The sequence below is a fragment of the Carassius carassius genome, chromosome 38 (assembly GCF_963082965.1).
Source record: "Carassius carassius chromosome 38, fCarCar2.1, whole genome shotgun sequence".
In the NCBI taxonomy this organism is placed as follows: Eukaryota; Metazoa; Chordata; class Actinopteri; order Cypriniformes; family Cyprinidae; genus Carassius; species Carassius carassius.
In genome coordinates, this window is record NC_081792.1 from 27,406,217 (window position 1) to 27,420,973 (window position 14,757).

General features: G+C 34.4%; 1 protein-coding gene across 2 annotated transcripts; it reads right to left on the reverse strand.

The window, feature by feature from the left end:
• Positions 1-10,158: 10,158 nt before the first annotated feature.
• On the reverse strand, positions 10,159-11,641 carry LOC132119108 (small ribosomal subunit protein bS16m-like). Of its 2 annotated transcripts, none has more exons than XM_059528861.1 (4): positions 11,466-11,641; positions 11,276-11,302; positions 10,773-11,033; positions 10,159-10,652 (listed from the first exon to the last, which is right to left on the reverse strand). In XM_059528861.1, exons 2-4 carry the CDS (start codon positions 11,286-11,288, stop codon positions 10,525-10,527), a joined length of 402 nt encoding a protein of 133 aa, XP_059384844.1. In that variant the 5' UTR covers positions 11,289-11,302; positions 11,466-11,641; the 3' UTR covers positions 10,159-10,524. The 2 variants fall into 2 exon arrangements, with proteins under 2 accessions (XP_059384844.1, XP_059384843.1); XM_059528860.1 differs by having other exon boundaries at positions 11,276-11,323.
• Positions 11,642-14,757: the final 3,116 nt, after the last annotated feature.

Consider the following 14,757-nt stretch of genomic DNA (forward strand, 5'->3'; position numbering starts at 1 on the left):
AAGACTCTACTGTGGTTGTACTCATAGGAGATACAGCTGTTGTAAATGTTAATGGAGCTGAAGTTGTAGATTCTATTTTAGTGGCAGAAGTATATTGAGTTGTTTGTGTCTCCTGGATTGTTGATTGCGCTGCAGTGGATGGAGATACTACTGTTGTAGATGAAGTGAATTCTGCTGTTGTTTGTCTGATTGTTGTAGACAATGGTGAAGATGGAGTAGATTCTGTTGTGTATGAAGTTGATCCAAGTATCGAATCACTTTCACTTGTAGAAGAATCTAGTGTGGTTGTAGTCATAGAAGATGCAGATGTTGTAAATGTTGATGGAGCTGTTGTTGTAGATTCTATTTCAGTATTAGAAGTATACTGAGTGGTTGGTGTCTGCTGGATTGTTGTTTGTTCAACACTGGATGAGGATATCTCTGTTGTAGATGAAATGTATTCTGACGTTGTCTGTCCTTCAGTTGTAGAGGATGGAGTAGAATCTGTGGGGAATGATGTTGTTCCTAGTGTTAATTCACTTTCACTTGTCGATGATTCTATTGTGGTTGTGCTCATAGAAGATACAGCTGTTGTAAATGTTGATAGAGCTGTTGATGTTGATTCTGTTTCAGTGGTAGAAGTATTCTGAGTAGTTTCTGTCTCATGGCTTGTTGTTTGTGCTGCAGTGGATGGAGATATTGCTGCTGTAGATGAAGTGAATTCTGCGGTTGTTTGTCCGATTGTTGTAGACGATGGTGAAGATGGAGTAGAATCTGTGGGGAATGATATTGTTCCCAGTGTTGAATCACTTTCACTTGTAGAAGACTCTACTCTGGTTGTGCTCATAAGAGATACAGCTGTTGTAAATGTTAATGGAGCTGAAGTTGTAGATTCTATTTCAGTATTAGAAGTATGTTGAGTGGTTGGTGTCTGCTGGCTTGTTGTTTGTTCAACACTAGATGAGGATATCTCTGATGTAGAAGAAGTGAATTCTGATGTTGTCTGTCCTTCAGTTGTAGACGATGGTGAAGATGGAGTAGAATCTGTTGGAAATGATGTAGATTCCTCCGTTGACCCAATTTCACTTGTAGACGAGTCCATTGTGGTTGTGCTCTCAGGGGACAAAGCTGTTGTAAATGTTGATGGAGCTGTTGCTGTAGGTTCTATTTCAGTGGTAGAAGTATATTGAGTGGTTGGTGTCTGCTGGCTTGTTGTTTGTTCTACACCAGATGAGGATACCTCTGTTGTAGATGAAGTGTATTCTGACGTTGTATGTCCTTCAGTTGTAGAAGATGGAGTAGAATCTGTGGGGAATGATGTTGTTCCCAGTGTTGAATCACTTTCACTTGTCGATGATTCTATTGTGGTTGTGCTCATAGAAGATACAGCTGTTGTAAATGTTGATAGAGCTGTTGATGTTGATTCTGTTTCAGTGGTAGAAGTATTCTGAGTAGTTTCTGTCTCCTGGCTTGTTGTTTGTGCTGCAGTGGATGGAGATATTGCTGCTGTAGATGAAGTGAATTCTGCGGTTGTTTGTCCATCAGTTGTAGATGATGGTGAACATGGAGAAGATTCTGTTCTAAATGTTAATGGAGCTGAAGTTGTTGATTCTGTTTCAGTGGTAGAAGTATATTGAGTTGTTTGTGTTTCCTGGCTTGTTGTTTGCGCTGAAGTGGATGAGGATATCTCTGTAGATGAAGCAAATTCTGATGTTGTCGGTCCTTTTGTTGTAGACGATGTTGAAGATAGAAACATACCTGTTGTGGATAATGTAAATTCCGCCATTACTCCACTTTCACTTGTAGATGAATCTGTTGTGGTTGTGCTCAAAGGAGAAACAACTGTTGTAAATGTTGATGGAGCTAATGTTGTAGATTCTGTTTCAGTGGTAGCAATATATTGAGTGTTTTGTGTCCCCTGGCTTGTTGTTTGTGCTGCAGTGGATGAAGATATTGCTGTTGTAGATGAAGTGAATTCCACTGTTGTTTGTCCAATTGTTGTAGACGATGGTGAATATGGAGTATATTCTGTTGTGGATGATGTTGTTTCCAGTGTTGAACCACTTTCACTTGTAGTTAATTCTATTGTGGTTGTGCTCATAGGAGACACAGCTGTTGTAAATGTTAATGGAGCTGAAGTTGTAGATTCTATTTCAGTATTAGAAGTATATTGAATAGTTGGTGTCTGCTGGCTTGTTGTTTGTTCAACACTAGATGAGGATATCTCTGTTGTAGATGAAATGAATTCTGACGTTGTCTGTCCTTCAGTTGTAGAAGATGGTGAAGATGGTGTAGATTCTGTTGTGTATGTAGTTGTTCCCAGTGTTGAATCACTTTCACTTGTAGAAGACTCTACTGTGGTTGTGCTCATAGAAGATGCAGCTGTTGTAAATGTTGTAGATGAACTCAAATCTGATGTTGTCTGTCTCTCTGAGGCAGACAGTGGTAAAGGTGGAGTAGATTCGTTCTGCTGGCTTGTTGTTTGTTCTACACTAGATGAGGATATCTCTGTTGTAGATAAAATTAATTCTGACATTGTCTGTCCTTCAGTTGTAGACGATGGTGAAGATGTAATAGATTCTGTTGTGTATAAAGATGTTCCAAGTGTTGAATCACTTTCACTTGTAGGCGACTCTACTGTGGTTGTGCTCATAGGAGATACAGCTGTTGTAAATGTTAATGGAGCTGAAGTTGTAGATTCTATTTCAGTAGCAGAAGTATTTTGAGTTGTTTGTGTCTCCTTGCTTGTTGATTGCGCTGCAGTGGATGAAGATATTGCTGTTGTAGATGAACTGAATGCTGATACACAGACACAGTTAGACAGTGTCTGCTCTATTTACAAATAATTTATATATACATAAAAACACCTAAACCAGTGGCATTACAAGATGGAAATATACAGTATTTTCAGGACTATAAGTCACACTTTTTTTCATAGTTTGGCTGGTGCTGTGACGTATAGTCAGGTGCGACTTATTTATCAAAATTAATTTGACATGAACCAAGAGAAATGAACCAAGAGAAAACATTACCGTCTACAGCCGCGAGAGGGCCTCTCTCACGGCTGGAGACGGTAATGTTTTCTCTTGGTTCTTGTTTCTTGGTTCTAAATAAATGCGACTTATAGTCCAGTGCGACTTATATATGTTTTTTTCATCATCATGACGTATTTTTGGACTGATGCAATTTATACTCAGGTGCGACTTATAGTCCGAAACATACGGTAGACTAGAAAATATATTTACACTTGCTCTATCCTACGTCCATTACACTGACTCACTGCGGAGTTGCAAGTTTTAACCTTAACAGCTCTTAACGCCGATTGTGCACTTGGATGGTTAGATGCATGATTGGCTAGTATAACAGTAACTTAATGTCTTTCCAGCATTAAGATAAGTTGATTATTATTATTTATTTATTTATTTTTTAAGTAGGATTGTCTCTATTACAAATATGACCGGTAAATGATAAAGAATGATAGCTCCTTTTGTACTGTATTGCATATCAGGGATGAGAGATTGATAAAAAGACATGCTAATTATGACTAGATGTAACTTTTTATACTTTGCGGTAAAAGTGGCTCTCTGTTTCACTTTGCCTTACCAGTGCGGCTCCCATGGAAAAAAAAGTGAAGACCACTGACAGCCTTACAAACATTTATATACTGTATCCGGTATAAGAAAGATATGTTACATTTTGTTATTATGTTACATTTTCACGGTTTACAATAGCAGGGCCTGCCATGTTGACTTTTTGGCTTGTTGCTTCTGATTGCACTTTAACCCCAAAGGGGGAAATCCAGATTAAATCCCAGAAGGGAAAATCAAAACAAAATAAAGTTAAAAGTTGTTTTGAACAATTTCTTTGTCATCTGAATATTGATTTTAGGTGGGGGTTGGGGGGGGGGGGTCTGATTGATCTTAAATCGTAAATATTTTTTGTGAAAAAAATCTGATTTTTTTTGTATTTTATTTTTAGGCAATATCGCCCAGCCCTACTTTGATCTGCTGTGTAGTTTTTTGAAGGATGTGCTTCTGGGAAAAGTTAAAATAGTTGTTTGTGTAGATTATTATTGTTAAAGTGAGAATCCGTTTGGGAATTTGTTTTAACTGCATCATTTTAAAAGTATATTTTTTGTTTAAATTGGACTTTATTTATTTTCCTTATTGACTTTTTAGTCTTGCATGGAGTGTTTACATGTCTTTCATAATTAAGATATTATATATATTTTTGTATTAACATTTGTCCAAATATACTAAATTTACATCACAGAGCTTTGTCAGTATATGTATATTTGTCACATACCACTCTTTGAGTATTTATAGATGGGTGCTATGAACAAATCGTCAGTGTTTGTGTACTACTTTAACTTGATTAAATTACAATTTGATTGTTGATATGTCAAAGATTTTTTTGGCAATTTGTCAGAGACATTTCATTAAAAGTGTGAAGTGCAGGAATATGTGAATAATATTTTTTTCCACATGTTATATACATGATATTTAATATGAATTAAATTAAAGCGTTTAGCTGAAGCTTTAAGCCAAAGCGACTTACAGTGCATTTTTAACATTTTTAAAAAATTTTACCTAACATGTGTTCTCTGGGAATCGAACCCACAACCTTGCACTGTTGACACAATGCTCTACCACTTGAGCCACAGGAACTTCACAAAGTATTTAATTATGTTCTTTTATATATCATTCTATATTTCAGTCAACTACAGAATATGAAGATGCAATCACATTTTTCTGTTACTGCATTTATGTAACAGTGTCTTTCTTTTTTCCGTTTTTTTTTTCTTTTTTTCTTTACCAGCTATTCACATTCTTTAACAAAATGACAACATATTTGTTGCTTGTTTGTTTGTTTAAATTAATCAATTTAGTTTCAAACTAAATAATTAAAGGCTTTTAAATCTTACCTGAGTTTGCTCCAAGTCCCATGACAATGAAAAATACCAGCAGGACTGAGGAAATAAAGTTATTTTTTTTCCAGAAATACATGTTTAGATTGTTCCTGTTAGATGGTTGTTTGTTTAAAATGATTCAAATATATATATACTTTTGAAGTTTTCTCTCTCCAAAACTAAAATATTCAGCCAAATGCACCTGCCATCAGTGTTTCTCCTCTGTTAAATCTGAACATCAACCTGATGAAGACGATGTGTGTGCTCCCTGCAAACAATAAATTTCATCAGGTATGGGCACTTTTGTGTAAAAAAAAAAAAAAAACTAAGTTCACACCTTGAGTAAACCACACTGATTGGGAGTGTATGTAGCTTTGAAATGCCTGAACAGTTATATGACCTTCACCTGTTACACCCTTCCCAATAAATTCTTAATACGACCATGCAATAAATCCAAGAGAAGAAAATAAACTTTCTCTTTTATTTGTGTAAAACAGATATCAGGTAAAATTGTGTACATAATATAAAATATCAGTTTCAAGTGGCTATTCAAGTTCATGCATTGCAATTTGATTTAAAATTACATTTCTAACATTTTGTCACTCATGATAAATCTTTTAAGAAAGGGAATAAAAGCTAATAATACCTAGTTTATTACTCCAGACAAAGCCAAAGATTACCTGAAAGTTCTCAGATCCAACTCTCTCCAAAACTAAACAGGCAGGAGATGAAGCGGACTGGAAGCTGTGTTTTGAGTTGATGCCTTTCTTATTTTCTTAAGTTTTGTTATAGCCTATTAAGTGACAGAGTGGAAAACAATGGTTTTACTCTATCATGTTTCATTCTTCATAAACGCATCCGTTTAACAGTTAAACTAGGTCCTGCTAGGGAAACAGTAGCTAGTTGGCACCAGTCTTAATAAAAGAAATAAACAAATGCATTGCTATGAGGTTGCTAGGCTGTGCATAAATATGGCTTGGGTCACTTCTTCTGTGTAGGTCTATAAGATTGTTTTCCACCTGTTTTATCATCTGCCAAAAAATGAGTCATAAATCAGTTTGCTTAGTAAATTAATGGCACACCTTTTGTCAACGAGCTGCATGATTTGAGAGATCAATCATGTCCATCACACAAACAATGCAGAACAAGTTATGTGCTGAAATTTAATACTTGAGGTTAGCAACGTTGGTTTCATTTGTTCATGTAACATTCTATAAATAGTGACTTTGTGTTAATCAATATTATATGGCAACCACATGGAAACAATGACTCTACAGTAGGTGTAGAATATGTTCTTGACCTTAGGTCATGTCTTCCACACCTGTTTCCTCAGAAAGATTTTTAAGTCATAGAGAATGTTCATATGCTTTACATAAAACCAAAGGGCACATCCATGAAAATGTCAAGCATAGCATGGAGAAAAAAACAAACAAAACAAAACTTTCAAGCTGCACTACATTAGAGTGATATATATATATATATATATATATATATATATATATATATATATATATATATATATATATATATATATATATATATATATATATATATATATTTAAAGGAAATTACATAATTCATCCACTACACACAATGTGTGCTCAAAAAGCAGTTTTAATTTTCATTAAAAGGGTTTAATTTTTAGTTCAGTTAATTGTATTATTAGGCATTTTCAAGAAAGACATTATGTCTGATCTGGTTTGCTGGTTTTAACTGGAGCCACTAGTGTTTAGCTGGTTCAGCTGAGCAGCAGACCAGTCTTGAGAGTTTCTTTCTTTCTTTCCAGCATTGTATACACCAATTTTATTATTCCAGTAATTGCTTTAAAAAAAAGAAACTGGCCAGAGCAAAACCCAGACCTGAACACCTTTTAGCTGGTTTGAAACAGCGTGACTGAATGATGATTTTGGCATTAAATTAATTTTTGTTGCTTGGAAATCTCTAAACTCAGGGGGGGGGGGGGGGGGGGGACGACCCTGACCATTAAAAATGCACTATAAACCTGTTTTTAATAATAATAATAATAATAATAATAATAATGCATTTTATTTAAGGCGTCTTTAAAACAACTCAAGGTCACCGTACAACAAGTAACAACAGTAACAATATTAAAACAGAAAATAACAGCAAATAACAATGTCAATAAAAAACAGCAATAACAATAAATAAATAAGAAAGATTAAAAATACTGGACTTGGGTGAACAAAGTAATCATAGAAGATAAGCAGTTCTAAATAAATTAGCTTTAAGTTTGACTTTAAATTGGGCTAAAGAGTCTAAATTACGGATGTTGACTGGGAGAGAATTCCAAAGACGAGGAGTAACACGACTAAAGGCCCTATGGCCCACGGTGGTTAGGCAAGCTGAAGGTGTATGGAGGAGACCCAGTGAAGAGGAACGGAGAGGTCGAGAAGGGGTGTAGGGATGTAAGAGGTCTGAAAGGTAAGGTGGAGCAAGGTTATGAAGAGATTTGTATGTGAGGAGGAGAATTTTAAATTCAATCCGAAAGTTGATAGGAAGCCAATGTAGCTGTTGAAGTGATGGGTTGATGTGTTCAATAGGTGAAGTCCGGGTTATGATACGAGCTGCAGAATTCTGAATCAGCTGGAGTTTATGAAGAAATTTGTGTGGTAGACCAGATAATAGAGAGTTACAATAATCGATGCGGGAGGTGACAAGCGAATGAACAAGAATAGAGGAACTATGTTTTTTTTTTTTTGTCGTGTATCAGATCTTATTACAATTTCAAGTTTAGTTTGATTAGTTTTAAGGCTCCAATGGATTTTATGTTTTAGTGGTCAAAGTCTGCAGGTTTTGAAGCATTCTATATGTAATATGTTTTCAATAATCATCATCTAAAAGGCTAGTTGACCCACCGTCAAGTATTTCCAAACCTATATGAATTTAATTATCTTATTAAGATATTTTTAAGAATGAAAGTTGATGGTCCCCATTGACTTCCGTAGTATTTTATTTATTTATTTATTTATTTCAAACTATGGAAGTCAACGGAGACTGTTTGATTACAAACATTCTTCAAAATGTCTTCTTTATTTTTCCATGGAATCGTACAGGTTTGGAACAACTTTAGTGTGAGTAAATGATGGAAACTAGCCATCTAATATCTAGATTAAAAAAAAATCTTTCTACATTATGTGGCCGTTACAGTTTCCAGAGATTTTCTTACTATAGGGAGATGAGGGGGTCTGGATTACTTACCATTGGAGAAAGCATAACAGTATTGAAGATTAGCTGATAGGCTGTCGATTCATTAAATGATAAGCTGTTTCCTCCAAAAAGCTGTTTCTGTAGTGAAACCTCTCCGGACTCTGGTCTCCTTTCCCATATACTGCCAGGATTAGTTTATTTTCAAATAAAAATTTCCTGATAATTTACTCACCCCCCATGTCATCCAAGAAGTTTACATCTTTATTTCTTCAGTCGAAAAGAAATTAAGGTATTTGATGAAAACATTCCAGGATTATTCTCCTTATAGTGGACTTCCAACAGGCTACTAAACAGTTGCAGGAATAAGGGTCTTATCTAAAGAAACAATCGGTCATTTTCAAAAATAAGAAAAAAATGTATATGCCTTATAAACAGAAATTCTCACTTTGCACTGCTCTGCAATGCACATCCATGACACGTAATATGTAATCACATTGAAAAGGTCACGCTTGATGTAGGTGGAGGTACCGACTTTATGCGCTTACAAGTCAAACATGCAAGGACTAAGTCAAACGCCTTTCACAAAAAATGTGAAAACGTCATTGAACATACAACAACTTTTGAACAGTCCTCCTTCTCCACATTTGTAAAACACTGAGCCTATGTCAAGCGTGACCCTTTCAACCTGATTGTGTATCACGTGAAGTCATGGACGGTCGTGGACGTGCATCGCAGAGAAGTGCTGTTTCTGTTTATAAGGCATATAAAAGAATTTGTATTGTTATTTTTTTGAAAATGACCGATAATTTCGCTAGATAAGACCCTTATTCCTTGTCTGGTATCGTGTAGAGCCCTTTAAAGCTGCACTGAAACTAATTTTGACCTTCAGTCATTTGGTAGCCATTGAAGTCCACTGTAAGGAGAATAGTCTTGGAATGTTTTCTTTAAAAACCTTAATTTCTTTTTGACTGAAGAAAGACGTAAACCTCTTGGTGATGTATAAGTACATGGATTTAAAAACAGAGTTCAGGCATTATTCTATGAACTCCACCTCCAGTTTATCATTATACAGTATATACAAAGGGTTTGATACACTATATTTATCACTTTTAAGCTGATTTAACATGTTAAGTCAAGTTTTGCTTTGCATATATCTTCCACTAATTCTAGGGCAAAACCTTATTTTGATCCTTAAATTTAATTCATTTGTAGCTTACATCTGTGTTTCTGATAAATTGAGAAATGTTATGATTTTCAAATGTATTTATATTTAACATTGCAGCAATTAGTAACAAAATTACATATAAACATTAAGCCAAACTGACATCAATGAAGGGAAAGAAAGGATGGGTTGACATAAATCTGATTCATGTTTCCTCATTCCATGTGGACGTGTTACTATGTTATTTATTTTAATAAAGCAAGCGATTTTTAATAGTGCTTTTAGTTGAACACTGTAAAATTGTCAACACTTATATTATTTTTCAAAATTGTAAATAAAACATTATTGGAGTGTTTTACAAGAAAATACTATTTTAATGTTTCCACTTCAAAATGTCATGTTTAATTCAATATGTTGCTTGCAGTTTCTTTGTAATTATTTGTGAAATTTACCTCTAAACGGCCACATCACTAAATTCAAATAGAAGTTTGTTGAGAATTGCTAAAAAAACATTGATTCATTTTTATAATTAGACACTGTATAACACAACCCATCCATAAAACCTTCAGACACACCATTGATACATTTAATTAAACTATACATAACTTTTACAGCCCTCATAAAAGATTTTAAAATGCTTGTATACCAGACTCACTACATTTATATCAAAACTTCATAGTCTAAACAGCATGTCCTAAGCCATCTTAGCAAGTTGTTTACAAAAATATAGCAAAAGTCAAACTTCTTCTTCTTCTACCTGCGTATTTCATAATGTGACCACAGAAAGAATTTGAGCCCTCTGACAAATATTGTGTAATACCATTGCATGACTGAATACAGTTAGACACATCAGTATGGCTTGCTGTAAAGGAGTTGCACAATTGTGTGTAAACTTTTATAGGTTCTGATCCATTGACCTATAACGAAACAAGGAAGACTCTTCATTTAAACTCTCAGTGTAGGTTCCTGAGGCCAGATCATTTATTAATTTCTTTTGTTAGCTGATCATTGGTTCTCAGTGACAAATAGATTGAGATAAAGTGTGTTTACAGCAGATTTAATGATTAAAGAATACACTTTCAGTGTCTACATACCCTCATTCAACTTTCAAACTGTGCTCTATTGTATCGGGTAATAAGGAAATTTTAATCAAGCAGTGTCTGGATGTCTGGAGTTTCAACATGTGCTGAAGAATATAGCCAAACACTTTTATAACATAAAAAAAAAATCTCAGCTTAATAGAGAAGTACAATGCCACATTATCACTTCTGAGATGCACAGAAATCATGAACACTTTATTTTGCATTTACAATGTTTCCTTCTGCTCCACTTGTTCTTGATTGTCTGTTTTAACTTCTTCTATCGAAGCTGCTTTCTGTCTCCGCTCTGCTTCTGTTATTGTCATTGGATGCAGTGGGAAAAATCCAGCCAATCCTATTCAGAGAACACAAGGATCAAAATGTGAGTTACGTGGTAAACAGGTGACTTGCTTGCTGCTGTAATCATCTTATTAAAGGAAATAATGAGTAAAAAAATCTTTAGATCGATGCTCACCTAGAAGTTTGGCCACTGGTTTTGTCGTATGAGCCCCACATGCAATCCAGTACTTGATTCTTTCGTAATTGAAGGCGACAAGTTTTTCATTGTGTATGTTGGGGAGAGGGTCATATGAGCCCAGCTGCTCAATAGATTTACTGTCTCTCGCCCGTTTATTATAAGCAGCCACAATGCGGTAGAAAGGTCTATTAGTGGCACCTCCTAGTGCCAGCCTGATGACCACATGCCCACCATGATATTTTTTGAGCAGGAAAGATGCTGAGACAAATGAATGAACATGATGTAAGGTTCACACTGGCAATGTTTTTATGTCAAACATGTGGCTTTAATTCAGTAACAGTAAGACTACTGGTCCTGGAGGCCATAACTTGTGCCTTCCTTATTTGAAACAATTAAACTTGATGATGAGTTGAATCTTGTATGTTAAATTAGGAATCAAAAATGACCAATAGCTACTAAATAAGAGTAAGAGTAATAAGTAAGTGATCAAGAATACTTACATAAATGGACCATGACTGACAGATTCTCTGTCGACAAAAAAATATAGCCTAGTGAGTAGAAAATATTTTTAGAATCGTCATATATAACCAAATACTACACTTTAAAAAAAGTCAGTCTTTATAAGAGCATGGAGTTGCGTTATATTAAACATATTTCGCGTAAAAATAAAATAAAATAAAAAACACATACCTTACAAATCCTGTAACTTCATGTAGAAACGGCTGTGATATTGTTTAATATAAGCGTAACGTGCTTTTAATAGTGCTCAAACACAAATAATTATCTACAAACAGTCAACAACATGACATTCGCAAGGGCGCTGACATTTCTTTTCTACCTCACCGGAAACGCGTTGGATTTGCTCATGGATATTAAGTAGGTTACGTCTGTACGTCATTAATATTCATGTAGCTGCACTGCGTCAACAGTAGGTGTAATATCATTTTAGCCACCAGGTGGCGATTTTGTTCTATGAAGATCTATTTTGTGTTATGCTTTTGAAATACAAGAATTCACAAATTGTTTGGTTGTTGTTGTTGTTTTATACATATATTATTTTCACACTTTTCTGGCCAGCAACTGCACTAGTATCAAACCAGATTAGACCAGAATAGGAATTCATGCTTCTCTAAGTTAGTGTTTTATGATGAAAGCTATTACCATTTTACTTTTAAGGTTAATATTAAAAGTTATAATCATTAAACTTGCCCAGAAAAGCTGAAGTAAGTAAATAAATGAACGGACACATCACAGTGCTTTGATTCAGGGCAGACCAAATGCATCTTGTATGGTGAATCAGCAGAGAAAGTTGAGCTGAACACTCTCATTCTTTTCACATGTTGGCTGAAGATCTTGTGAAGATCTCATGCTCCTGTAGACCGTAAGACAAGCTTTTACAGCCATAATCATCCGTGACTGTCCTGTCAAGCTTGCTTGGATGAGCAGATAAAATATCAGAAAAAATAGAATTCCTCACTTAAGGACAAAGTCCGTTTAAAACAAGCAAGATCTTGGTATTATTACTATAAGTTTATACATGACAAGGATATAAGCGACTGAACCAGTGCCAAATCTTTAAGATGTTATGTAATTGATGATCAGAAGTTCTTTGCTGGGTCATTCTACAGAATCCATTTTTCTGTCCCTAGCCTTTACAGAAATATTACAGTTGAAAAACACATTAGGGTTACAATTTATAATATGAATTATTATTTATTAAAATAAAACAATGTGTTATTTGAACAATTAGACTTTCTTGCACCATAAATGTGGCAATATTTGTTTTTAATTAATTATAAAGAATTCCAAGAACCACAAAACTGCTTCTCCCCACAGCCATGTACAGGGAAAGTGCTTTATTTTGCAGTCAAAACCAGGGGTTAAATTACAATCAAATAACAACTATCAAATATATGATATAAAAAAACTATAATAAAAATGGATTAAACTACTTAATTTAGTGAGTGTGCAATGATTGACCACATATGTTTTGATACCTTACAGCAGACATCTCCTTATTTCTTGCATTTTCATTATTTATCTGTAACTCTGACTACATGTGCCAAAACAAAATCAAGAAAAAATATTTAATAAAATCTTTTTTATATTGATAAAGAAGGTAACATCAGTGACAAAAAATGGTTCATGTGGTCTTGAAATAATTGCACAAAAAAGCCAAAGAGAAAAATAATTAAGCTGTCATTTATATGCATTCATGAAGTCAAAAGGTAATGTGGTCTATGTTTAAATGTTAGAAAAATAAATACATTTTAAGACATTTTGCCATACCAAAAGTGGACGTTTCTGTAGAATGACCCTGCTAATGATACCCCAGAAGAGATGGAAACTACTTTAAACATGCATCAGAAATTTGCTTAAATGAATATAAATACTTTTGAGACCTTCAGAATTAGTTTTTATGCTGATATAGAACTGCACGTTTAAGACACCTTTTCTGGCTACCAAATATCCATTTTAATGCATCATTAAAAAACAAAAACGAGAATAAATAAACTCAGTTTATTATTATTATCACTAATACAATCCAAAATGGAGATGAATGAAGGGATTATATACCATAATAATTTTAATATGCTCTTCTAACATTTGTGTTTCATCTTGCAGCGTTATGATGTGATGGAAACCAAAATGGACTATATCTCAGTAACTTTGAGATTTTGATTTAGAAATAGCCTATAAAAGTGGTTTTGTGTTCAGAACTGTTTTAAATTACAGTTTAATATTCTGGTTAAACAAGTGAACACAGGGGGTCCTATGCAGAATGGAGGTTAAGGGAAAACTTTGAGTAAGTTGTTAACTGTTAAATGAGGGGAGACTTACTGTTATCTTTTGCCGAGCTCGTTCTTCTCAATTTTTCCATCACATATAACATTAGAAATTATTTTCAATAAAAATAAATAAAGTGTTCTTAAAGTGGAAGTAAAGTGCCTACGAGTGTTTAATAATAATAATGAAAGTAGTTATAATTACAATAAATATAATCATTTACAATCTGTTATTATTGCATGCTGTTAATGTGCTTCAATACTGAGGTGCAGATAATAGCCTATGTAGGCTATCTTACAGTAAAAAGTATAAATAGCATCTAATTATTTTTTAAACTAAATTATTTTTGTAGGCCTAAATAGCATCTAGATCGGTGGTTTTCAACCTGTGGGCTGCGGCCCCCTAGTGGGTCGCAATGGTATTGCAGGTGGACCGCCAATTACTATTAAAATAAATAATAATATTCATATATTTAAAAATGTCTGAGTCATAACATAATAACATAATTTCATATAATTAAATTACAAAAAAATAAATATTAAACTAACTATGCTTCCACTATTCGAGCTCGCTGGTTGGTTTAAGCATAAACCTCCAATTTATCTTAGATATTTTTGCTGCATATGCTACGAAACAACAGCAGTTGTGCCAAGCAGTGCCATGCAGTCCGAGTTATTTTCTGTTAATTGCCAGTTCATTCAATAAAGACAGTTAACAATCTAGCTTCTGAGTACTAAGTTATTAAATCAACAATAGCGGGTTCAGTTAATATTGTTGCAGTGGGGCACGCAAACATATGTGTTTGGTTGTACCGGCAACGAGTTGAAAAATGTTGGGAACCACTGATTACCGTTGATATTCTGATTACCGTTGAAACACTTCATCGTAGTTTGTGCAAAGGGTCCATTTTGTTGAAGTGGAGTCAAAATATTGTAAAAATGGTACATTTAGTACACCAAAGTGATTTGAACACACCTGAAGCTGTTTAATTATGCCTGTGCAACTAATAAATACGAACTTCCCGGAGGATCTGAAGGCAAGGCAAGATCCTATTGTGACAACATAGGCCTTGAAGAGTCTTTGCTTTGATGGCACAAACATGAAATAAGAATGAACAGTTTTGGGTACTGTTGTGACACTTCTCATGAATATAACTGATGATAAATACCTTAATTAGTTTTGTTACCTGTCTACT